This window comes from Hyla sarda, chromosome 5 (assembly GCF_029499605.1).
Source record: "Hyla sarda isolate aHylSar1 chromosome 5, aHylSar1.hap1, whole genome shotgun sequence".
NCBI classification, from domain to species: domain Eukaryota; kingdom Metazoa; phylum Chordata; class Amphibia; order Anura; family Hylidae; genus Hyla; species Hyla sarda.
In genome coordinates, this window is record NC_079193.1 from 23,207,156 (window position 1) to 23,231,810 (window position 24,655).

The 24,655-nt window shown below is 44.0% G+C and overlaps 1 protein-coding gene and 1 long non-coding RNA gene across 3 annotated transcripts in view; one reads left to right on the forward strand and one right to left on the reverse strand.

Moving 5' to 3' along the window:
- LOC130272951 (uncharacterized) overlaps positions 1–24,655 on the reverse strand; it is a 51,628-nt gene that overhangs the window by 699 nt on the left and 26,274 nt on the right. The gene's annotated exons all lie outside the window — the stretch shown is intronic.
- Positions 545–24,466, forward strand: TFPI2 (tissue factor pathway inhibitor 2). Of its 2 annotated transcripts, XM_056519002.1 has the most exons (6): positions 545–774; positions 6,579–6,755; positions 17,030–17,104; positions 17,340–17,519; positions 21,340–21,513; positions 23,727–24,466. In XM_056519002.1, exons 1-6 carry the CDS (start codon positions 684–686, stop codon positions 23,780–23,782), a joined length of 753 nt encoding a protein of 250 aa, XP_056374977.1. In that variant the 5' UTR covers positions 545–683; the 3' UTR covers positions 23,783–24,466. The 2 variants fall into 2 exon arrangements, with proteins under 2 accessions (XP_056374977.1, XP_056374979.1); XM_056519004.1 differs by lacking the exon at positions 17,030–17,104 and having other exon boundaries at positions 547–774.

A 24,655-nucleotide genomic window follows, 5' to 3' on the forward strand; every position in this document is an offset into this window, starting at 1 on the left:
ACTATTATTATTATCACCATCATCATCAAGTAATTCCGTGACCTTATTATCCCACATTGTAAATGGAATTTTTTTTTCTCTTTATATTAGTTTTAATGACCAAAGATCCCAAACCTCTCAAACTTTCTAACCTTTCACTTTTTAACTCTGTGACTACACGAATAGTCAACGTCACATTTCCAAATTCTGACACCTCGCCCGCCCTTCCTTTCCCCTCGCCTCCGAATGTTTTAGTCACATCGAGGAACACGAGATAAAAATAATATTTTATGAAGCTTTAGCAAAAAAAAAAAAAAAAAAAGAAAAGAAAAAACATTGCGATGACTTTAACCTATGAGAAATCCGCTTTGCATTTCCTAAAGGAAAGGGGTTTCTGCAAAGTCACTTTTTTTTTTTTTTTCTAACTAAATTTAACATTGCAAAAAAATTCCCTCCCTACGGTGGGTGACGTGAGCTTTTTTGCATAATAAGAGTGGATAAGAGTTGTGCAGCTTTGGGATAGGGATGATGTCTACCCCAGATGGGATGAGTCACTATGGCCACTCCTTCTGCTCCACTCCAGGCTACTACTCTCTTTGTGTATAAAAGTTCCCCTTGGAACTTGACTCTCTCCATTACTCCATGCCCAGCTCCGCCTTGTACAAGCCTTGGTGAGCCTCAAGCCTGAAGTTCAGAGTCCAGCCATGCCAGTCTACGCTGCCCAGGTTCTCGCTGCTGCCATCCTGCTGGTGCAGGTCATCGCTCTACCCCAGGATGGACCATCTGCAGCAAGAAGTAAGATGGATGGGGAAGGAAGAAGGAAGTTTTGGGTTGTCTGGAGCCTTCAATTACTTTTCCTTTAGCTTCAGATATGTGGTCTCCAAACGGTGGACCTCCAGCTGTTGCGAAACTACAACTCCCAGCATGCCCGGAGTCGTAGTTTTGCAACAGCTGGAGGTCCACCGTTCGGAGACCACTGTTCTAGATGAGCTAAACTTGCCACCTAACTAGTGTTGAAAAACTATAGTTGCAAAGCTGGCCGGACATGCTGGGGGTTGTAGTTTTGCAACAGCTGGAGGTCCACCGTTCGGAGACCACTGTTCTAGATGAGCTAAACTTGCCACCTAACTAGTGTTGAAAAACTATAGTTGCAAAGCTGGCCGGACATGCTGGGGGTTGTAGTTTTGCAACAGCTGGAGGTCTAGCGTTTGCAGACTGATACATTTGCTTATTCAGTAGCAGCAGAGCTCAACTTGCTACCCAATTAGTGTTGCCAAACTGTAGTTGAAAAATTATATGTTGCAAAACTACAACTCCCAGCATGCCCGGACAGCCAACGGCTGTCCGGGCATACTGGGAGTTGTAGTTTCGCAACAGCTGGGGATCCACCGTTTGGAGACCACTGTTCTAGAGGATACAGTTGCTTATTCAGTAGCAGCAGAGCTCAACTTGTTACTTAACTATTGTTGCAAACTATTGTAGCAAAGCTGTCCGAGCATGCTGGGAGTTGTAGTTTCGCAACAGCTGGGGAGCCACCGTTTGGAGACCACTGTTCTAGAGGATACATTTGCTTATTCAGTAGCAGCAGAGCTCAACTTGTTACTTAACTATTGTTGCAAACTATTGTAGCAAAGCTGTCCGAGCATGCTGGGAGTTGTAGTTTCGCAACAGCTGGGGATCCACCATTTGGAGAACACTGTTCTAGATGATACATTTGCTTATTTAGTAGCAGCAGAGCTCAACTTGCTACCTAACTAGTGTTGCCAAACTATTGTTGCAAATGATATGTTGCAAAACTACAATTCCCAGCATGCCCAGACAGCCAACAGCGGCTGTTGGCTGTCTGGGCATGCTGGGAATTGTAGTTTTGCAACATATCATTTGCAACAATAGTTTGGCAACACTAGTTAGGTAGCAAGTCCACCGTTTGGAGACCACTGTTCTAGATGAGCTAAACTTGCCACCTAACTAGTGTTGAAAAACTATAGTTGCAAAGCTGGCCGGACATGCTGGGAGTTGTAGTTTTGCAACAGCTGGAGGTCTAGCGTTTGCAGACGGATACATTTGCTTATTCAGTAGCAGCAGAGCTCAACTTGCTACCCAATTAGTGTTGCCAAACTGTAGTTGAAAAATTATATGTTGCAAAACTACAACTCCCGGCTGTCCGGGCATACTGGGAGTTGTAGTTTCGCAACAGCTGGGGATCCACCGTTTGGAGACCACTGTTCTAGAGGATACAGTTGCTTATTCAGTAGCAGCAGAGCTCAACTTGTTACTTAACTATTGTTGCAAACTATTGTAGCAAAGCTGTCCGAGCATGCTGGGAGTTGTAGTTTCGCAACAGCTGGGGAGCCACCGTTTGGAGACCACTGTTCTAGAGGATACATTTGCTTATTCAGTAGCAGCAGAGCTCAACTTGTTACTTAACTATTGTTGCAAACTATTGTAGCAAAGCTGTCCGAGCATGCTGGGAGTTGTAGTTTCGCAACAGCTGGGGATCCACCTTTGGAGACCACTGTTCTAGATGATACATTTGCTTATTCAGTAGCAGCAGAGCTCAACTTGCTACCTAATTAGTGTTGCCAAACTATTGTTGCAAAATGATATGTTGCAAAACTACAACTCCCAGCATGCCCAGACAGCCAACAGCCGTCCGGGCATGCTGGGAGTTGTAGTTTCGCAACAGTTGGGGGTCCACCATTTGGAGACCACTGTTCTAGATGAGCTCAACTTGCCACCTAACTAGTGTTGAAAAACTATGGTTGCAAAGCTGTCCGGACATGCTGGGAGTTGTAGTTCTGCAACAGCTGGAGGTCTAGCGTTTGCAGACTGATACATTTGCTTATTCAGTAGCAGCAGAGCTCAACTTGCCACATAACAAGTGTTGCCAAGCTATAGTTGCCAAATTATATGTTGCAAAACTACAACTCCCAGCATGCCCTGACAGCCAACAGCTATTTGCAGTAGCTGGAGGTCCACTGTTTGCAGACCGCTGTTCTAGATACATTTGCTTATCCAAAAGTAACAGAGATTGTTGCTTAACTATTTTTGAAAAACTACAACTCCCAGCATGCCAGGACGGGAGTTGTAATTTTGCAACAGCTTCAGGTTCCACCGTTGGCAGACCACTGTTCTAGATGATACATTACCTTATTCAGAAGTAGCAGAGCTCAACTTGTTACTTAACAATTGCTGCAAAACTATACTTGAACAGCTTTATGTTGCAAAACTACAACTCCCAGAAGTTCAGTGGTCTCCAAATGATGTGCCTCCAGCTGTTGCAATACTACAACTCCTAGCATGCCCGGACAGGAGTTGTAGTTTTGCAACAGCTCCATGTTTACCGCTTGCAGGCTACTATGATACATTTGCTTATTCAGAAGTAGCGGAGCTCAGCTTGTTACTTAAAAGGGTATTCCAGGGAAAAACTTTTATATATATCAACTGGTGCCAGAAAGTCATCAGAGAGCAATTAGACAGAAAAGAACAACTCTACTTCAGCAGCTCATAAGTACTGAAAGGATTAAGATTTGTTTAATAGAAGTAATTTACAAATCTGTTTAACTTTCTGGAGCCAGTTGATATATATATATAAAAAAGTTTTTTCCTGGATAACCTCTTTAAAGGGGTACTCCGGTGAAAACCTTTTTTCTTTTAAATCAACTGGTGCCAGAAAGTTAAACATATTTGTAAATTACTTCTATTAAAATTTTTTAATTCTTCCTGTACTTATTAGCTGCTGAATACTACAGAGGAAATTCTTTTCTTTTTGGAATGCTCTCTGCTGATGTTATTATAATAATAATAACACTTTCTTTATTGTTGTCCTTAGTGGAATTTGAACCCAAGTCCCCAGCACTGCAAGGCAGCAGTGCTAACCACTGAGCCACCATGCTGCCCTTAGCATACATCTGCTATGCACAGTTGCTAAAATGGACAGAGATGTCAGCAGAGAGCACTGTGCTCGTGATGTCATCAGTGTTCCAAAAAGAAAGGAATTTCCTCTGTAGCATTCAGCAGCTAATAAGTACTGGAAGGATTAAGATTTTTTAATTGAAGTAATTTACGAATATGTTTAACTTTCTGCCACCAGTTGATTTAAAAGAAAAAAGGTTTTTACTGGAGTACCCCTTTAAACATATTTGTAAATTACTTCTATTAAAAAAAATGTTAATCCTTCCAGTACTTATTAGCTACTGAATGCTACAGAGGAAATTCCTTTCTTTTTGGAACACTGATGACATCGTGAGCACAGTGCTCTCTGTTGACATCTCTATCCATTTTAGCAACCATGCATAGCAAATGTATGCTAAGGGCAGCATGGTGGCTCAGTGGTTAGCACTGCTTATTATTGTTACTATTATAATCAGCAGAGAGCACTGTGCTCGTGATGTCATCAGAGAGAATTCCAAAAAGAAAAGAATTTCCTCTGTAGTGTTCAGCAGCTAATAAGTACAGGAAGGATTAAGATTTTTTAATAGAAGTAATTTACAAATCTAATTAACTTTTCGGAGCCAGTTGATTTAAAAGAAAAAAGGTTTTCACCGGAGTACCCCTTTAACTATAGTTGCAAAACTAAATGTTGCAAAACTACAACTCCCAGCATGCCCGGACAGCCGTTGGCTGTGCGGGCATGCTGGGAGTTGTAGTTTTGCAGCAGCTGGAGGTCCTCCATTTGCAGACCACTGTTCCAGAAGATACATTTGCTTATATAGTAGTAGCAAAGCTCAAGTTGTTACTTAACCTTAGCACAGTAACAGACCTGTGATACATTCTGATACATTATAGTATCACAACGTGTCAAGTGACTCAGCTCTGCTACATCTTGGACAAACTGTGTATATTCTGCATGGGGAACAACTTAGGCTCTTCTGTTTGTGTAAATATGAGAACGGCTGGAACACAAATTCCTATCTTGGAATGCTCCACAATACTCAAGGGGAGAGGGGGGATGGGATAATTGGTTCAAGTGGTGGAAAAAGAAAACATTTGTTGCAGATTTTTAGTGCATTGTTATTTATATATATTTTTTTAAGTAAAGCTTTTGCGTCGCCATGGGGCAGGCAAAACGGCGATGAGATCTGCAAAGGGGATGAAGGCTGAAGAGTTTAAGGCAGTGTTTCCCAGCCATTGCACCTCCAGATGTTGCAAAACTACAACTCTCAGCATGCCTGGATTGTCGACGGCTGTCCGGGCATGCTGAGAGTTGTAGTTGTGCAACATCTGGAAGGCTGCAGTTTGGAGAACAAAGTCCTAGAGGTATTAGGGCAACCATTTTGGCCATCACAGACTTTGTCTCAGCTTTTGCAAAACTACAACCCCCAGCATGCCCGGCTCAGCCAATGGCTGTCTGGGCATGCTGAGAGTTGTAGTTGTGCAACAACTGGAAATCCACAGTTTGGGGACCCAGGTCCTTGAAGTCTTAGGGCAACCATTATAGCCGTCACTGGCTTTTGGCTGTCTGTGCATGCTGAGAGTTGTAGTTGTGCAACATCTAGAGGTCCACAGTTTGGAGACCTAGGTCCTAGAGGTCTAAGGTCAACCATTGTTGCTATCACAGACTTTGTCTCAGCTTTTTCAAAACCACAGCGCCTGTCCAGGCATGCTGGGAGTGGTAGTTTTGCAGCATCTGGAGATCAACAGTTTAGGGACCCAACCCTAGAGGCCGTATGGAAAACAACCCTAGAGGCCGTATGGAAAACAACCCTAGAGGCCGTATGGAAAACAACCCGAGAGGCCGTATGGAAAACAACCCTAGAGGCCGTATGGAAAACAACCCTACAGGCCATATGGAAACCATCCCTAGAGGCCGTCCAGGGATGCTGGAAGTCGTAGTGGTGCAACAGCTGGGGACTCACTGTTTGAAAAACACTGTTCTAACTCTGTCCGGGCATGCCGGGAGTTGTAGTGTAGCAACAGCTGGAGGCACCCTGGTTGGGAATTACTGATTTAAGGCATCATGCATATGGCCGTATTATAGGTCTGCGTTGTAAGGGCACATAACGCAACCTCCCATACCCTGCATTGCGTCTGTAATTTTAGACGGAGGATTTAGTTTTTCACACTAATTCATGCGAAAAACTATTTTTGAAATGTTCTATCAGATGCTATATCATGTATTGCCAAGGGGAGAATACGGTGTTGTGCAATGACACGTCTGCTACATCGATTCTTCTTTTATAGGAAAAAAGTGTGCACTAAAGGAGAGTCGGTGGAAAAGTTCAGAAGTAGTAGTGACGAGAGTGTCTTATGGTTCTCATGATGATGATTTTATATATATATATATATATATATATATATATATATATATATATATTTTTTTTTTTTTTTTTTTTTTTCCCCTGTGGTTTTGCATTGAAGTACAGTTTAGAATGCTTTAAAAGAACGCAGACATCCTTCGCTAACAAGATCAGCTCTGCTACATCCAGGAGTTTTAATGTATGGGCGCTCCAGGATCCTGCTGGTCTGCTGACAATGTTGCACCATGGACCCTTATGTGCTTTTCGTCTGAGAAATGTTAAACAGCTGAGGGTTTACTATCTGTGAATTTTGACCTACAACCACCCTTCCCCCACTAAAAACATATGATCTCCTTGCAGATATGACCGCATGTCTTCTTCCCATGGACGATGGTCCCTGCAAAGCCCTGCTGCCGCACTATTATTACGACCGATACACCCAGACGTGCCAGGAGTTTCTCTACGGAGGCTGCGGTGGAAACGACAACAATTTCGAGACGTTGGAGGACTGTGAAAAGATGTGCTGGAAGATCAAAAGTGAGTAATGTCGACGACTGTACCCAGCAATCTGGTGTCTCCCAACCAGTGTGCCTCCAGCTGTTGCAAAACTACAACTCCCAGCATGCCCGGACAGCCGAAGGCTGTCCGGGCATGCTGGGAGTTGTAGTTTTGCAACAGCTGGAGTCACTCCGGTTGAAAAAACACAGCCCTAGAAACACATATCCACCTGCGCGCACTGCCAGCAATGTTATTGAGAGGTCCTCAATGAAACATGGAAAATATGATAATGAGCACTGGATTTCTTAAAGGGAAGCTCCATGGGGTAAAATACGCTCTTCAATAGGCCACACCCCCTGTTTACTGTACTCTAGGAGGACTACCGGCCCTCACTTTGTCTTGCAGGAAGAGCTTCATGGGAAACAAATTATGTAAATTAGCTCCCACCCACAAGGAAGTAAGCTGTCTCTCTAGTGCCACCTATGGGTAGCTATTCTGTAAGTCAATACTGAAGCCTGTATTGGCCCAGACAACTAAGCAGCAGCAGCATATAAGATGTATAAGTCTATACTGTAGTATAAGAGATACTACAACCCCCAATTGCAGTGTTTACTAGGGCTATCTCTAGCCAGTATGGCCCATAAAAGAGTAAAGGGTCTTTTATTTCACTTAATATGAACACTGATTTGGATATAGAATATACATTTTATTTAATTCCTACTTAAATATTCCGTCCGCCACCAGTTTACCATGGGCATGCTGGGAGTTGTAGTTTTGCAACAGCTGAATCCACACTGGTGGGGAAACACTGCTATAAGCTACTGGTTGCATAGTAATGCTGCATGATAAAGCAGATATTGATGGGTCCACCTACAAACCATGAGGGCACCATATGGAACTAGCGATGCAAGTGTGACTGCACCCCCTGAACCTTTACTAAAGTTCTCCATGGTAGCCTAAAACTTGGATTTTGGACACTATTGATTTCCTAAATTTGTGATATATGCTTTGTAGGTTTTTTTTTTTGTTTCTTTTTTTCAGATTATTTTGGGTATTTGAAAGCTTTTTGTCATGAGGGGGGCATCAATACTAAAGCCAAATAGGCTCCTAGCCAGTGGGTACTCTCCACTGGGTGATCAAGAGACTGGTCTAAGAGGAAACTAAATATAAACAAACAAGGGTACAGGCACAAGGCTAACTCACTCCTAGATAGACAGATTAGCCCAAGGCTCAGAACAGGATTCTGTCCTCGGAGTTGAGTCAAACAAGGTCAAAACAGGACTAACATAGCGGCAACACAAAGCAAATGCAGAACGAACATACACAAATACTAAAACCCCATAAATGTACTAATACAAAGTAGACTAAAATCTATATGTCAAAAGGTGCATGAAAAACAAGGCATGGTCAGAGTACAGGTCTACCAGCAGAGAGTTCCAGCAGAGCTAGGGTTTAAAAAAACCCACCCGAGATGCAATAGGCTGGAAGCATTAACTCTTCCCAAACCAGGGAGAATTAACATAGAAACTGTTCAGACAGAAACAAAATCTGAACAGGACCCAAAGTAGGAAGTACAAAAAAATGAAAAATGGACATTACACGTTGTATCATATAGGTTTGGACTGGTCCACCATAGAAACATAGAATGTGTCGGTAGATAAGAACCATTTGGCCCATCTAGTCTGCCCAATAATCTGAATCCTATGAATAGCTCCTGGCCCTATCTTATATGAAGGCTAGCCTAATGCTTAGGCCATGCATGCTTAAACTCCTTCACTGTATTTGCAGCGACCGCATCTGCAGGAAGGCTATTCCATGCATCCACTACTCTCTCAGTAAAGTAATACTTCCTGATATTACTGCAGAAACCTTTGCCCTTCTAATTTAAAACTATGTCCTCTTTTGGTAGTTTTTCTTCTTTTAAATATCTTCTCCTACTTTACCGTGTTGATTCCCTTTATGTATATAAAAGTCTCTATCACATCCCCTCTGTCTCTTCTTTCTTCTATACATGTTAAGGTCTTTTAACCTTTCCTGGTAAGTTTTATCCTGCAATTCATGTACTAGTTTAGTATCTTCTCTGAACTCTCTATATATGTACAGCGGAATGAGCACTTCTCTCTACAGCTTATACCTCTCCCTATACATCCATGAGCACTGTTACGCCGAGCGCTCCGGGTCCCCGCTCCTCCCCGGAGCGCTCGCTACACTCCTCTCACTGCAGCGCTCCGGTCGGTTCCACGGACCCGGGGCGCTGCGATACCGCCTCTGGCCGGGATGCGATTCGCGATGCGGGTAGCGCCCGCTCGCGATGCGCACCCCGGCTCCCGTACCTGACTCGCTCTCCGTCAGTTCTGTCCCGGCGCGCGCGGCCCCGCTCCCTAGGGCGCGCGCGCGCCGGGTCTCTGCGATTTAAAGGGCCACTGCGCCGCTGATTGGCGCAGTGGTTCCAATTAGTGTTTACACCTGTGCACCTCCCTATATCACCTCACTTCCCCTTCACTCCCTCGCCGGATCTTGTTGCCTTAGTGCCAGTGAAAGCGTTTCCTTGTGTGTTCCTAGCCTGTGTTCCAGACCTCCTGCCGTTGCCCCTGACTACGATCCTTGCTGCCTGCCCCGACCTTCTGCTACGTCCGACCTTGCTTCTGTCTACTCCCTTGTACCGCGCCTATCTTCAGCAGCCAGAGAGGTTGAGCCGTTGCTAGGGGATACGACCTGGTCACTACCGCCGCAGCAAGACCATCCCGCTTTGCGGCGGGCTCTGGTGAATACCAGTAGTGACTTAGAACCGATCCTCTAGCACGGTCCACGCCAATCCCTCTCTGGCACAGAGGATCCACTACCTGCCAGCCGGCATCGTGACAGTAGATCCGGCCATGGATCCCGCTGAAGTTCCTCTGCCAGTTGTCGCTGACCTCACCACGGTGGTCGCCCAGCAGTCACAACAGATTGCGCAACAAGGCCAACAGCTGTCTCAACTGACTGTTATGCTACAACAGTTACTACCACAGCTCCAGCAACCATCTCCTCCGCCAGCTCCTGTACCTCCCCCGCAGCGAGTGGCCGCTTCTGGACTACGACTATCCTTGCCGGATAAATTTGATGGGGACTCTAAGTTTTGCCGTGGCTTCCTTTCCCAATGTTCATTACACTTGGAGATGATGTCGGACCAGTTCCCCACTGAAAGGTCTAAGGTGGCTTTCGTAGTCAGCCTGCTGTCTGGAAAAGCCCTGGCTTGGGCTACACCGCTCTGGGACCGCAATGACCCCGTCACTGCCTCTGTACACTCCTTCTTCTCGGAAATTCGAAGTGTCTTTGAGGAACCTGCCCGAGCCTCTTCTGCTGAGACTGCCCTGTTGAACCTGGTCCAGGGTAATTCTTCCGTTGGCGAGTATGCCGTACAATTCCGTACTCTTGCTTCTGAATTATCCTGGAACAATGAGGCCCTCTGCGCGACCTTTAAAAAAGGCCTATCCAGCAACATTAAAGATGTTCTGGCCGCACGAGAAATGCCTGCTAATCTTCATGAACTTATTCACCTAGCCACTCGCATTGACATGCGTTTTTCCGAAAGGCGTCAGGAGCTCCGCCAAGATATGGACTCTGTTCGCACGAGGCGTTTCTTCTCCTCGGCTCCTCTCTCCTCTGGTTCCCTGCAATCTGTTCCTGTGTCTCCCGCCGTGGAGGCTATGCAGGTCGACCGGTCTCGCCTGACATCTCAAGAGAGGACACGACGCCGCATGGAGAACCTCTGCCTGTACTGTGCTAGTACCGAACACTTCCTGAGGGATTGTCCTATCCGCCCTCCCCGCCTGGAAAGACGTACCCTGACTCCGCACAAAGGTGAGACAATCCTTGATGTCCACTCTGCTTCTCCACGTCTTACTGTGCCTGTGCAGATGTCTGCCTCTGCCTTCTCCTTCTCTTCTGTGGCCTTCTTGGACTCTGGATCTGCAGGAAATTTTATTTTGGCCTCTCTCGTCAACAGGTTCAACATCCCAGTGACCAGTCTCACCAGACCCCTTTACATCAATTGTATAAACAATGAAAGATTGGACTGTTCCATACGTTTCCGCACGGAGCCCCTTCTAATGAGCATCGGATCTCATCACGAGAGGATTGAACTTTTGGTCCTCCCCAATTGCACCTCGGAAATTCTCCTTGGACTTCCCTGGCTTCAACTTCATTCCCCAACCCTGGATTGGTCCACTGGGGAGATCAAGAGTTGGGGGCCCTCTTGTTCCAAGGACTGTCTAAAACCGGTTCCCAGTAACCCTTGCCGTAACTCTCTGCTTCCTCCAGTAACCGGTCTCCCTAAGGCCTATACGGACTTCGCGGATGTTTTCTGCAAAAAACAAGCGGAGACTCTACCTCCTCACAGGCCTTATGATTGTCCTATCGACCTCCTCCCGGGCACTACTCCACCCCGGGGCAGAATTTATCCTCTCTCTGCCCCAGAGACTCTTGCCATGTCTGAATACGTCCAGGAGAATCTAAAAAAGGGCTTTATCCGTAAATCCTCCTCTCCTGCCGGAGCCGGATTTTTCTTTGTGTCCAAAAAAGATGGCTCTCTACGTCCTTGCATTGACTACCGCGGACTTAATAAAATCACGGTTAAGAACCGCTACCCCTTACCCCTCATCTCTGAACTCTTTGATCGCCTCCAAGGTGCCCACATCTTTACTAAATTGGACTTAAGAGGCGCCTATAACCTCATCCGCATCAGAGAGGGGGATGAGTGGAAAACAGCATTTAACACCAGAGATGGACACTTTGAGTATCTGGTCATGCCCTTTGGCCTGTGCAACGCCCCTGCTGTCTTCCAAGACTTTGTTAATGAAATTTTTCGTGATCTGTTATACTCCTGTGTTGTTGTATATCTTGATGATATCCTAATTTTTTCGGCCAATCTAGAAGAACACCGCCAGCATGTCCGTATGGTTCTTCAGAGACTTCGTGACAATCAACTCTATGCTAAAATTGAGAAATGTCTGTTTGAATGCCAATCTCTTCCTTTTCTAGGATACTTGGTCTCTGGCCAGGGACTACAAATGGATCCAGATAAACTCTCTGCCGTCTTAGATTGGCCACGCCCCTCCGGACTCCGTGCCATCCAACGTTTTTTGGGGTTCGCCAATTATTACAGGCAATTTATTCCACATTTTTCTACCATTGTGGCTCCTATTGTGGCTTTAACCAAAAAAAATGCCGATCCCAAGTCTTGGCCTCCTCAAGCGGAAGACGCCTTTAAACGACTCAAGTCTGCCTTCTCTTCGGCTCCCGTGCTCTCCAGACCTGACCCATCTAAACCCTTCCTATTGGAGGTTGATGCCTCCTCAGTGGGAGCTGGAGCTGTCCTTCTACAAAAAAACTCTTCCGGGCATGCTGTTACTTGTGGGTTTTTTTCTAGGACCTTCTCTCCGGCGGAGAGGAACTACTCCATCGGGGATCGAGAGCTTCTAGCCATTAAATTAGCACTTGAGGAATGGAGGCATCTGCTGGAGGGATCAAGATTTCCAGTTATTATTTACACCGATCACAAGAACCTCTCATACCTCGAGTCTGCCCAACGGCTGAATCCTCGTCAGGCCAGGTGGTCTCTGTTCTTTGCCCGATTTAATTTTGAAATTCACTTTCGGCCTGCTGATAAGAACATTAGGGCCGATGCTCTCTCTCGTTCCTCAGATGCTTCTGAAATTGAACTCTCCCCTCAACACATCATTCCTCCTGACTGCCTGATTTCCACTTCTCCAGCCTCCATCAGGCAAACTCCTCCAGGAAAGACCTTTGTTTCTCCACGCCAACGCCTCGGAATCCTCAAATGGGGTCACTCCTCCCATCTCGCAGGTCATGCGGGCATCAAGAAATCTGTGCAACTCATCTCTCGCTTCTATTGGTGGCCGACTCTAGAGACTGATGTGGTGGACTTTGTGCGAGCCTGCACTATCTGTGCCCGGGATAAGACTCCTCGCCAGAAGCCCGCTGGTTTTCTTCTTCCTCTGCCTGTTCCCGAACAACCTTGGTCTCTGATTGGTATGGATTTTATTACTGACTTACCCCCATCCCATGGCAACACTGTTATTTGGGTGGTCGTTGATCGATTCTCCAAAATGGCACATTTCATCCCTCTTCCTGGTCTTCCTTCAGCGCCTCAGTTGGCTAAACAATTTTTTGTACACATTTTTCGTCTTCACGGGTTGCCTACGCAGATCGTCTCGGATAGAGGCGTCCAATTTGTGTCTAAATTCTGGAGGGCTCTCTGTAAACAACTCAAGATTAAATTAAATTTTTCTTCTGCATACCATCCTCAATCCAATGGACAAGTAGAAAGAATTAACCAGATCTTGGGTGACTATTTACGACATTTTGTTTCCTCCCGCCAGGATGACTGGGCAGATCTTCTACCTTGGGCCGAATTCTCGTATAATTTCAGAATCTCTGAATCTTCCTCCAAATCCCCGTTTTTCGTGGTGTACGGCCGTCACCCTCTTCCCCCCCTCCCTACCCCCTTGCCCTCTGGTCTGCCCGCTGTGGATGAAATTTCTCGTGATCTTTCCATCATATGGAGAGAGACCCAAAATTCTCTCTTACAGGCTTCTTCACGCATGAAGAGATTCGCGGATAAGAAAAGAAGAGCTCCTCCCATTTTTTCCCCTGGAGACAAGGTATGGCTCTCCGCCAAATATGTCCGCTTCCGTGTCCCTAGCTATAAGTTGGGACCACGCTATCTTGGTCCTTTCAAGATTTTGCGCCAGATTAATCCTGTCTCTTACAAACTTCTTCTTCCTCCTTCTCTTCGTATTCCTAATGCCTTTCATGTTTCTCTTCTTAAACCACTTATCATTAACCGTTTCTCTCCCAAATCTGTTTCCCCCACTCCTGTCTCCGGCTCCTCGGACATCTTCTCCGTCAAGGAAATTTTGGCATCTAAAAAGGTCAGAGGGAAAACCTTCTTTTTAGTGGATTGGGAGGGTTGTGGTCCTGAAGAGAGGTCCTGGGAACCTGAGGACAATATCCTGGACAAAAGTCTGGTCCTCAGGTTCTCAGGCTCCAAGAAGAGGGGGAGACCCAAGGGGGGGGGTACTGTTACGCCGAGCGCTCCGGGTCCCCGCTCCTCCCCGGAGCGCTCGCTACACTCCTCTCACTGCAGCGCTCCGGTCGGTTCCACGGACCCGGGGCGCTGCGATACCGCCTCTGGCCGGGATGCGATTCGCGATGCGGGTAGCGCCCGCTCGCGATGCGCACCCCGGCTCCCGTACCTGACTCGCTCTCCGTCAGTTCTGTCCCGGCGCGCGCGGCCCCGCTCCCTAGGGCGCGCGCGCGCCGGGTCTCTGCGATTTAAAGGGCCACTGCGCCGCTGATTGGCGCAGTGGTTCCAATTAGTGTTTACACCTGTGCACCTCCCTATATCACCTCACTTCCCCTTCACTCCCTCGCCGGATCTTGTTGCCTTAGTGCCAGTGAAAGCGTTTCCTTGTGTGTTCCTAGCCTGTGTTCCAGACCTCCTGCCGTTGCCCCTGACTACGATCCTTGCTGCCTGCCCCGACCTTCTGCTACGTCCGACCTTGCTTCTGTCTACTCCCTTGTACCGCGCCTATCTTCAGCAGCCAGAGAGGTTGAGCCGTTGCTAGGGGATACGACCTGGTCACTACCGCCGCAGCAAGACCATCCCGCTTTGCGGCGGGCTCTGGTGAATACCAGTAGTGACTTAGAACCGATCCTCTAGCACGGTCCACGCCAATCCCTCTCTGGCACAGAGGATCCACTACCTGCCAGCCGGCATCGTGACAAGCACTTCTCTCTTTCTACTGCTTATCCCTCTCCCTATACATCCAAGCATTCTGCTAGCGTTTCCTGCTGCTCTATTACATTGTCTTCCTACCTTTAAGTCTTCTGAAATAATTACTCCTAAATACCTTTCCTCAGATACTGAGGTCAGGACTGTGTCAAATATTTTATATACTGCCCGAGGGTTTTTTTTTACGCCCCAGGTGCATTATCTTGCACTTAGCCACATAAAATTTCAGTTGCCAGATTCTTCTAGCTTGCCTAAATCCTTTTCCATTTGGCGTATCCCTCCAGGAACATCAATCCTGTTACATATCTTTGTGTCATCAGCAAAAAGACCAAAACCTTACCATCTTTTGCGATATCACTAAGGCTGGGTTCACACCACGTTTTGTTAAATGCTTTTTCGGCCATATGCGGTTTCCCGACCGCAGGCAAAAACGTGGTCGACCACGTTTTTGCCTGCGGTCGGGAAACTGCATACGGCCGAAAAAGCGGCCGTCCGGAGGCTGCGGTTCACTCCGGTCGGCTCATAGGCATGCGTTAAATACGGTTCCCGAAGACGGCTGAGTGCAGGCGCTGCGATTAAGCCCCGTCTCCCTCCTCGCAGCCGTATAGGGGAACCGTATTTAACAAAACGTGGTGTGAACCCAGCCTAATGAAAATATTAAACAAAACTGGTCCCAGTACAGATCCCTGAGGTCCCCACTGGTAAAAAAAAGGCTTGCTCTGAATATTCTCCATTGACTACAACCCTCTGTTGTCTGTCACTGCCTAATCCACTAAAAAATATGGAGTCTAAGCTCAATGACTGTAGTTTATTGATAAGTCTTCTATGTGGGACAGGGTCAAAAGCCTTACTAAAATCTAGATACCAAAAGGGAGGTCCAAGAGTGGAGCTGGTCCTTTGCTACTAGGGTTGACCACTAACTGAAATAACCTAAACAATGGCCCAGATTTATTAAACTGTGTGAGAGAAAAAGTGGAGTGATTTTCCCCCAGCAGCCAATCACAGCTCAGCTTTCACTTTACCAGAGCTCGTTAGCTGAGCTGTGATTGGTCGCTATGGAAAAATCACTCCAGTTTTTCTCTCAAACAGTTTGATAAATCTGGGCCAATGTGTTTCATATGGTGAGACGGTGTGCCTTCAGAATAATTTCTCCTGGTGGGTCGGGATGCTTCTGCCAAATTATTTATCTGAGATAAAAAGTATAATCGAGCCATACCCCGTCCAACCCTGTCTATGATGGAAATTGCATGGATGGGCTGTGTGCCTGCCAAATGCTGCCGTCTTAAAGAACAATGTCGCCTGAGGCAAGGTTCTTGGTTGAGAATAACCTAAACAATGTGTTTCATACGGCTAGACTGTGGGCCTTCAGAATAATTTCCTCTGGTGGGTCGAAGCGCTCCTATCTTCTTATTTATCTGAGATAAAAATTGGAATAGAGCCATCCCCTCCCAACCCTGATTATGATGGAAATGGCAAGTTGTAGAGATGGGCTGTATGCCTGCCAAATGTTGCTGCCTCAAAGAACAATGCTGCCTGAGGCAAGGTTCTTAGTTGATGGATGGGGTACTTATGCATAGGCCAAATGCTGGTGCCTCAAAGGACAAAATAAAAACAATAAGCTCTCCATAATGCATTTCCATGAGAATGGGTAAAATGCCAAAAGTCAATTAGAACCTATCCTTGTTGGTTGTGCAGCCCAAGCACAACTTTGGAATCAGTGTAGAAGGATGTACTGTGGCATCTCTGTACAGCCCTTCCAGTCAAATCACACTACGATATCACAAACGACACCTCCAAGAAAACCCTGAGAGTTTCTGGCAGGCGCCTAGAGGGCCTATACTCCAAGAAGGTGTGTATAAAAGGTTTATTACTCAGCATGCAACGCATTTCACTGCAACTTCCTCAGGAGTCTGAGAATGCCTGAGGAAGCTACTGTTGCAGTGAAACATGTTGCATGCTGGGTAAAGGCTCTTTTGGCACCAGAGAATCCCATAGTTTTCCTGGAGGAGTCATTTGTGATACCATAGGGCCTTAAGGTAAAATGCCGCCTGTTGATGGATGGGGCACTTCTGTATAGGCCAAATACTGCCGCCTTATGGAACAATGCTGCCATAGACGAGGTTCTGGGTTGATAGATGGGTCACTATTGAATAAGCTTGAAATGTTTTTGGCAGAACTACCAATTGTTCATAACTTCCGACAAAGCCAGGGGCAATCCATAAAGAAGGGGGGGAGGGTTGTGTAACAACTATGTGCTTTTTATCCCTTACCTATTTTATGGCCTATTATTGGTGGGAATGTCAATGTGTGGGAGGACAATAAATCTCTATTTCCTATTCAGAATTAACAAAAATGTGTGGGTCCTATTATTAAACTTGCGCTAAATTGGTGTAGTCTGGAAGGTAGGTTTCCATTACCTATGGGCATTTAGCCGGATCATGCTCGATCTCTAACACGGATGCCATAGATAGATCTAGCTTGGGGTCATTGATGGGTTGTGTTGGATTTATTTCAGATGATTCGATGATTTATGTTTCTGAAAAAAGCTTTCAGTCGACTGTCGAGAACTTACGGAAAGTGGAGGAGTTGGGTAAGGTCTAGCTAGATCAGTCTGTGTGTGCCAGGGTCCTTCTGCAAAAGTTGATTAAAAATAAAACCTACTAAAAAAACACACGTCAGATGACCTCAGTTTCTGCTTGTAGCCACGCTTCTATGTTGGTCTGTCTTACTTATAATATTTATTATCTATATATATATATGTTTTTTTTTTTTATTTAGTCTTTGATGAGTCAATTGGTCTAATTATCTCCCCTTACATTTTATAGAAGTCCCCAAAATTTGCAGGATGGAGCTAGAGCCGGGCCGGTGCCGAGCCTATCTGAAGCGCTTCGCTTTCAACCTAAAGACCATGAAGTGCGAAAAGTTTATTTATAGCGGCTGCTATGGAAACGACAATAATTTTAGGGATGAAGCGTCTTGTCTGGAGACCTGCGCCCCCAAAAGAAGTAAGTGATCTCAGTCAACAGCTGGGTTTGGCCCAGATAAAGTAAAACAATGTAACATGTACAACCTAATACAATTATCAGAATTTTATTAATGGTGGAAAGAATACAAAACTTGAAGGGTCACTCCGCCCTGAGACATCTTACCCCCATACCCAAAGGATAGGGGATAAGATGTCTGATCGATGGGGTCCCGCCTCTGGGACCCCGCGATCTCCGTGCCGCACCCGACATTCTAAACGGTAGGTTAAGAACGCTGGGTTTCCATGGCCAGAGATGTGATGTCATACCACGCCCCCTCGTGATGGCACGCCACCTCCATTCATGTTTATGGGAAGGGGCGTGACAACCGGTCCCTGCATCGGGACCCCCCTGATCAGACATTGTATCCGCTATCCAAAGGATGTCTCTGGGTGGAGTACCCCTTTAAAATTAAGGGAAAAAAAAGTGTTACACAATAATAAAAATACAAGATTATAGAAATATTTGTTATAAGTAAAAATGCTAAATATTATCTAGGACTAGCTTAAAATTCAATACTAATTCCAAATATTCCAATACATTTATTGGTTTGCTTCTCAAATAAGGAGATACCATGGAGGCCCATAAAAATGGAAGAACATTATGGCATCCTCCAATTCTAGAAGGGTTCCGGAAAACCTGTAACAGTAGTCTCAAACTGAGACCCACCATATGTTGCAAAACTTCAACTCCCAGCATGCCCGGACAGCCGTTGGCTGTCCGGGCATGCTGGGAGTTGAAGTTTTGCACCATCTGGAGGGCCACAGTTTAAGATTGCTGGTCTATAACTCTATCTACGGTCATACCGGTAGATGATACGCGCTCCTTACTGAGAGTGCCGGGGTCCCGTCCCGGTTATCGCGGAGGTCCATAGCAGTCGGACCACCCTGCGATCAGCTACTTATCCCCTATCCTTTGGATAGGGATAAGTTATTTTTCGGCGAAGTACTCCTTTAAGCTGTCCATACATCTAAGATACGCATTGGCGAATGCTCAACAGCTATTTTATCTTTTATGGTTATGGCCGTACCCTTGATAGGAAACAGTGAGGAGCTTTTATACTTTCAGCTTTTGCTTGGTGGTGGTGTTACTATAATTGTCTTTATCTATCTATCTATATATCTAGCTATCTTTATAATAATTGTTATATAAAGTATCCATTATATGCAATACAGAGGTCATGTTTTTTTTTTTTCTTGACAACCCCTTTCCTTATGCACACATGGACACCATAGAAGTGGACTACCTCTATGATCCAGGGAGTTGGCTTTTACCCTGGCAAACCCAAACTATTCATTTATTACCTGGATAACCATTCATTTGAATGGCTGCATGTAATACCATGCTTCACCTGTAGTGGCCACTGCAGGCAAAATAAACAGTCAATGATCAATTCTACCTGTTAAGGGGGAACTCTGGTGGGAAACAATTTTTTTTTTAAATCAATTGGTGCCAGAAAGTTATACAGATTTGTAAATTACTTCTATATAAAAAAATCTTAATCCTTCCAGTATTATCAGCTGCTGTATGCTCCAGAGGAAGTTGTGTAGTTCTTTCCAGTCTGACTACAGTGCTCTCTGCTGACACCTTTATCTGGGTCAGGAACTGTCCAGAGCTGGAGAGGTTTGCTATGGGGATTTTCTTCTGCTCCGGACAGTTCCTGACACAGACAGAGGTGTCAGCAGAGAGCACTGTGGTCAGACAGAAAAGAACTACACAACTTCCTCTGGAGAATACAGTACTGGAAGATGATTATATGGAAGTAATTCACAAATCTGTATAACTTTCTGGCACTAATTGATTTAAAAAACATTTTGTTTTCCACCGGAGTACCATTTTAAGGGGCAATAACCCTAAAACAGTTGTCTGCAGATGGGTATCTCCATGTTTTGGTAGAGATTCTGGCTTGGAATTTAATCCCCAGTCATATCTCAAGGCTCTTTGATCTGAAGTGACAGCTGGAGGCACACTGGTTGGGAAACACTTATCTAGGGCATCTTACAGAGAAAGGAGTCAGACTTTGTGACACAATCCCTTTCACTAGTTTATTGTCTCTCTAGGAGGATATCACTTAATCTCCAGTATAGTACTATTGACTTAGGTGTTGTTCACACAATTTGTCATGCATGAGTAATACTTGTCTGAAGAAGGCATTACTCACACTTCAGTCACCAATCCATGGAGTAAGAGAAAAAAAAATCAAAAATAATGACAAAAAATGTAGGTGGCTATAAACTATATGGAAAAAAAATTTAAAAGACCGTAGCCAATTTTTTTTTTGCATTTTACTTTTTTTTTTTAAACTGTATTTTAGAGGGGTATTTAATTTGGATTAAAAAAAATTATATTCTGTTATTTAAAGGTGTTTTGCATTATCAATGGTTAGGATAGACGATCAGTGGTGGTGGGGGAGGGGACACAACAAGTCTCCGTTCATTGTGTAGTGGCTGTGGTGGGTGACTGCAGCTTAGGATCCATTGAATTATATGGGATGTACTGGAAAAGTTCTTGAAAACGTCTATAATAAAAGATGTTCATTAAAAATGACCGAACCTCCCAAAATTTATTTGAAGAGGATCAATTTGGGTCATCAATTGGATTCCAATTGGATGGCTGGTTTGAATTTAGCCCACAACTCACAGAGCACCCGGCCCAGCTAATATACTAGTGAGTGTAAGAGGCGATGCGTGGAGAAAGACGGGAGGGCCTTATGTACTGAGAAGAGAGGCATATGTCAGCCCTGTTTGCCTTGCCGCTCAGTGAATATTCACAGATTGTCCCGGCCCAGCTGATGTATGATGTAAGCCATGATGCGTAGAGTATCACTGCTCACCTCTTGGATCAGGTGTCCAGTGAACATGAACCAGTTAGCAAGGTATACAGCTTCTGCACTGATTCTCCCCAAGAGGATCACAAAATCCAATTTTTTATATAAAATTCGGAAAATTTATTTGCTCATCTCATTCACTCATGCACAATGGATAAACCCTTTAGGGAGTACAACTATTTTTCTTTACTGTTGGTGTTTTCAGTAATCTAATTCCAGATCAAACGATATATAGATAGATATGAGATAGATAGATATGAGATAGATAGATAGATATGAGATAGATAGATATGAGATAGATAGATATGAGATAGATAGATATGAGATAGATAGATATGAGTTAGATAGATAGATAGATAGATAGGAGTTAGATAGATAGATAGATATGAGATAGATAGATATGAGATAGATAGATATGAGATAGATAGATAGATATGAGATAGATAGATAGATAGATATGAGATAGATAGATATGAATTAGATAGATATGAGATAGATAGATATGAGATAGATAGATATGAGATAGATAAATAGATAAATAAATAGATATGAGATAGATAGATATGAGATAGATAGATATGAGATATATATAAGCTAGATAGATAGATATGAGATAGATAGATAGATAGATATGAGATAGATAGATTAGATAGATATGAGATAGATAGATATGAGATAGATAGATATGAGATAGATAGATAGATATGAGATAGATAGATATGAGATAGATATAAGATAGACAGATATGAGATAGATAGATAGATATGAGATAGATAGATAGATATGAGATAGATATAAGATAGATAGATATGAGATAGATAGATAGATATGAGATAGATATGAGATAAATAGATATGAGATAGATATAAGATAGATAGATAGGAGATAGACAGACAGACAGAGTCCCTTTCACATTCTCTGATCTTTCTGCGCTTATCCTATACTTTATAGCGGCTCTTTGGTTTTGTGTTATAGATGCTCCCAGCTTCTGCTATAGCCCCAAGGAAGAGGGATCATGTTCTGCTTCTGTATCCCGCTATTATTTCAACATTGAATCCAAAGCCTGTGAAGAGTTTACCTACACTGGCTGTGGAGGAAACTCCAACAACTTTGTCAGAATCGAAGATTGTAATAACGTGTGTAAGAAAGGTGTGTGCGGAGATTTAACCAAAATTGTTTAGGTTACAAAAACAAAACAGAAAAATGTCCAAATAACTTGGTTTGATTGCAAATATTAGAGAAAGCAAGAATGAGGTAAAAATATGCAATTAAACATGTTAATTAGTTTTGTTTTAAATTGATTAAATTAATAGAATTTTAATCTACAAAATAAATGAGCTGCAAATGTATTTGCAGTAATGCAGGTTACTCAAATATTTCCTGAAAATCAATAAAGAATTGTACTTAAATTAGAAAAAAAAAAGGGCAAAGTGAAATAAAAAAAATAAAAAAAAGGTAATATGCAACTAAACCAAGTTTTCATTTTTCTGGTTTTACACAAAAATATCATACTAAATAAAAATATATATGAAAATACTTTTATTATAGTTAGGTGGTTAATTGTATTACCGTATATACTCGAGTATAAGCCGACCCGAGTATAAGCAGAGACCCCTAATTTCAACCCAAAATCCCAGGAAAAGTTATTGACTCGAGTATAAGCCTAGGGTGGGAATTACATCATCCCCCCCTGTCATCATCCAGACCCGTCATTAACATCCTCATCATCATCACCGCCTGTCATCATCCAGACCCTCATCATCATCACCTGTCATCATCCCCTTGTCATCATCCCACACATCCCCCCTTCATCATCCCCTTGTCATCATCCCCACCCCCCTTCATCATCCCCTTGTCATCATCCCCACCCCCCTTCATCATCCCCTTGTCATCATCCCACACACCCCCCTTCATCATCCTCTTGTCATCATCCGCCCTCAGTGGTCTTCAACCTGCGGACCTCCAGAGGTTTCAAAACTACAACTCCCAGCAAGCCCGGGCAGCCATCGGCTGTCCGGGCTTGCTGGGAGTTGTAGTTTTGAAACCTCCGGAGGTCCGCAGGTTGAAGACCACTGCGGCCTTCAACATCATCCAGCCCCCTCTCACCCCCTTTAGTTCTGTACAGTACTCACCTCCGCTCGGCGCTGGTCCGGTGCTGCAGGACTGTCCGGTGAGGAGGTGGTCCGGTGGGATAGTGGTTCCGGGCTGCTATCTTCACCGGGGGCGCCTCTTCTCTGCGCTTCCGGCCCGGAATAGAGGCGTTGCCTTGACAATGACGCAGAAGTACGTTGGCAATGAACGTACCTCTGCGTCGTTGTCAAGGCAACGTGACTATTCTGGGGCCGGGCCCGAAGCGCGGAGAAGAGGCCTCCCCGGTGAAGATAGCAGCCCGGAACCACTATCCCACCGAACCACCTCCTCACCGGACAGTCCTTCAGGACCGGACCAGCGCCGAGCGGAGGTGAGTACTGTACAGAACTAAAGGGGGTGAGAGGGGGCTGGATGATGTCGAAGGCCGCGGTGGTCTTAAACCTGCGGACCTCCGGAGGTTTCAAAGCTACAACTCCCAGCAAGCCCGGACAGCCGATGGCTGCCCGGGCTTGCTGGGAGTTGTAGTTTTGAAACCTCCGGAGGTCCGCAGGTTGAAGACCACTGCGGGTGGGGGAGTTCACTCGAGTATAAGTCGAGGGGGTGTTTTCAGCACGAAAAATCGTGCTGAAAAACTCGGCTTATACTCGAGTATATACGGTATTTATACAGAGATGTTCAAAAAATGTCATACACACTTACACACACACACACATATATATATATATATATATATATATATATATATATATATATATATATAAACTTTTTGAACATCTATGTAGAATATTAAATGTGTATTTAAACATATTACATATTTATCCGTAAAAAATGTTCTTTAATTTTATCTTTTTTTTTTTACTTTTTTATTTTATTTTTTTTAAACCAGGGATGGATTTATAAATAGTCCATTGAGCTTATGTGTAAAGAACCTGTAATTTACAGGCGTCTCATTCATATGATCACCAAAGCTAGTTTATTACTTACTACTTACATCACATAAAATTTTAGAAATGTTTATTAATATGTAAAGTACCGGTATTTAAAATGCCCAATCTAGCATCTATCCCTATAAATCTCGGCTAAGTATTTTCTAGATAATATCTTTTTACTTTTTTTTTGCCATTATGAAAATCTTTATACTTTGTAATGTCAAATCTGTGATCACATTCACGAATGAAAATATAGATACAAAAATAAAAAAAAATTAAAATATACAAAGCAAAAATTTAAAATTTGTTCCTTAATTATTTTCAATTATTATTGATTTTTAGGAAATAAAAAGCCAAGGAATAGGAATCGTATTCGCAAGATGAAGCCGCAGTCTTGAGTGGTGAATGTCGAAGATAACGCTCTTATAAGGGTCACATTAATGCACTTTCTGTCTTTCTTGGGACAACTGCGATTCGGCCGGCGGAGAAGAGCTCGCCAATTGTTGCAATGTATCTAAAATCGGAATATTGTACTTCCAGTTAACTAAGCAGTAACGTAATTTTGCTTAAAAGAAAAAAAAAATCTTTCATAAATTTGTGTGAATTTTAAGTTAGCTAAACGGGCCTACATCTGGCTCCAGGGAACACTGTGAATTGAAGGCCAAGCGGAACTTTTTGAACAATGTGAACTTTCTCCTTGGCTGTACAAACTGTTCCACTTACAGACGGGGCGGTACAGACCTCCAGGATTCTAAACAAGCCACGTAAATTTTGTTGCCAAAATTACAAAAGAAATCCAAAAAGTCTCTGGAAGATGAAATTTACAAAAATTCCAAAAAAGGCTCTAGATTTACCATAATGCTCCTTCTAGTTCTAACAAAGTCTGGATGGACTGAAAGGGGAAATCTACATCCAAGTCTCTTTTGAATTAAGGTTTAGGACCAACCCTGTGACTATGAGCTCAGGGGTTTATTATATACTCTCAAAAATGTCTTTTTTTTTTTTTTTTTTTTATAATAATTTGTATATAGCTGTATGTATGTATGTAAGGCAATGCTTCCCTTTTTTTTTTTTTTTTTTTACCATAACCAAGGATACTGACACTATTTGTACATCTGTATCTATACTATACACAAAGGGGCAGATGCGGGCGATGCCACTTTCGTGGTGGATTCACATTTATTATCTCTATATGTTTTGTATATTAAAAAAATTTAAAATTAAATCCCTGTTGAAGTCTGCAGAATGCTTCATTTTATTTGATAAAGTTT

What these genes read in the sequence shown, in the direction of transcription:
- TFPI2 (XM_056519002.1), top strand. Translation starts at nt 684, where the DNA reads ATGCCAGTCTACGCTGCCCAGGTTCTCGCTGCTGCCATCCTGCTGGTG. An exon ending in ACGGAAAGTGGAGGAGTTGG is followed by an intron (nt 17,105 to 17,339) that starts GTAAGGTCTAGC and finishes TACATTTTATAG; the next exon opens with AAGTCCCCAAAATTTGCAGG. An exon ending in GACCTGCGCCCCCAAAAGAA is followed by an intron (nt 17,520 to 21,339) that starts GTAAGTGATCTC and finishes TTTGTGTTATAG; the next exon opens with ATGCTCCCAGCTTCTGCTAT.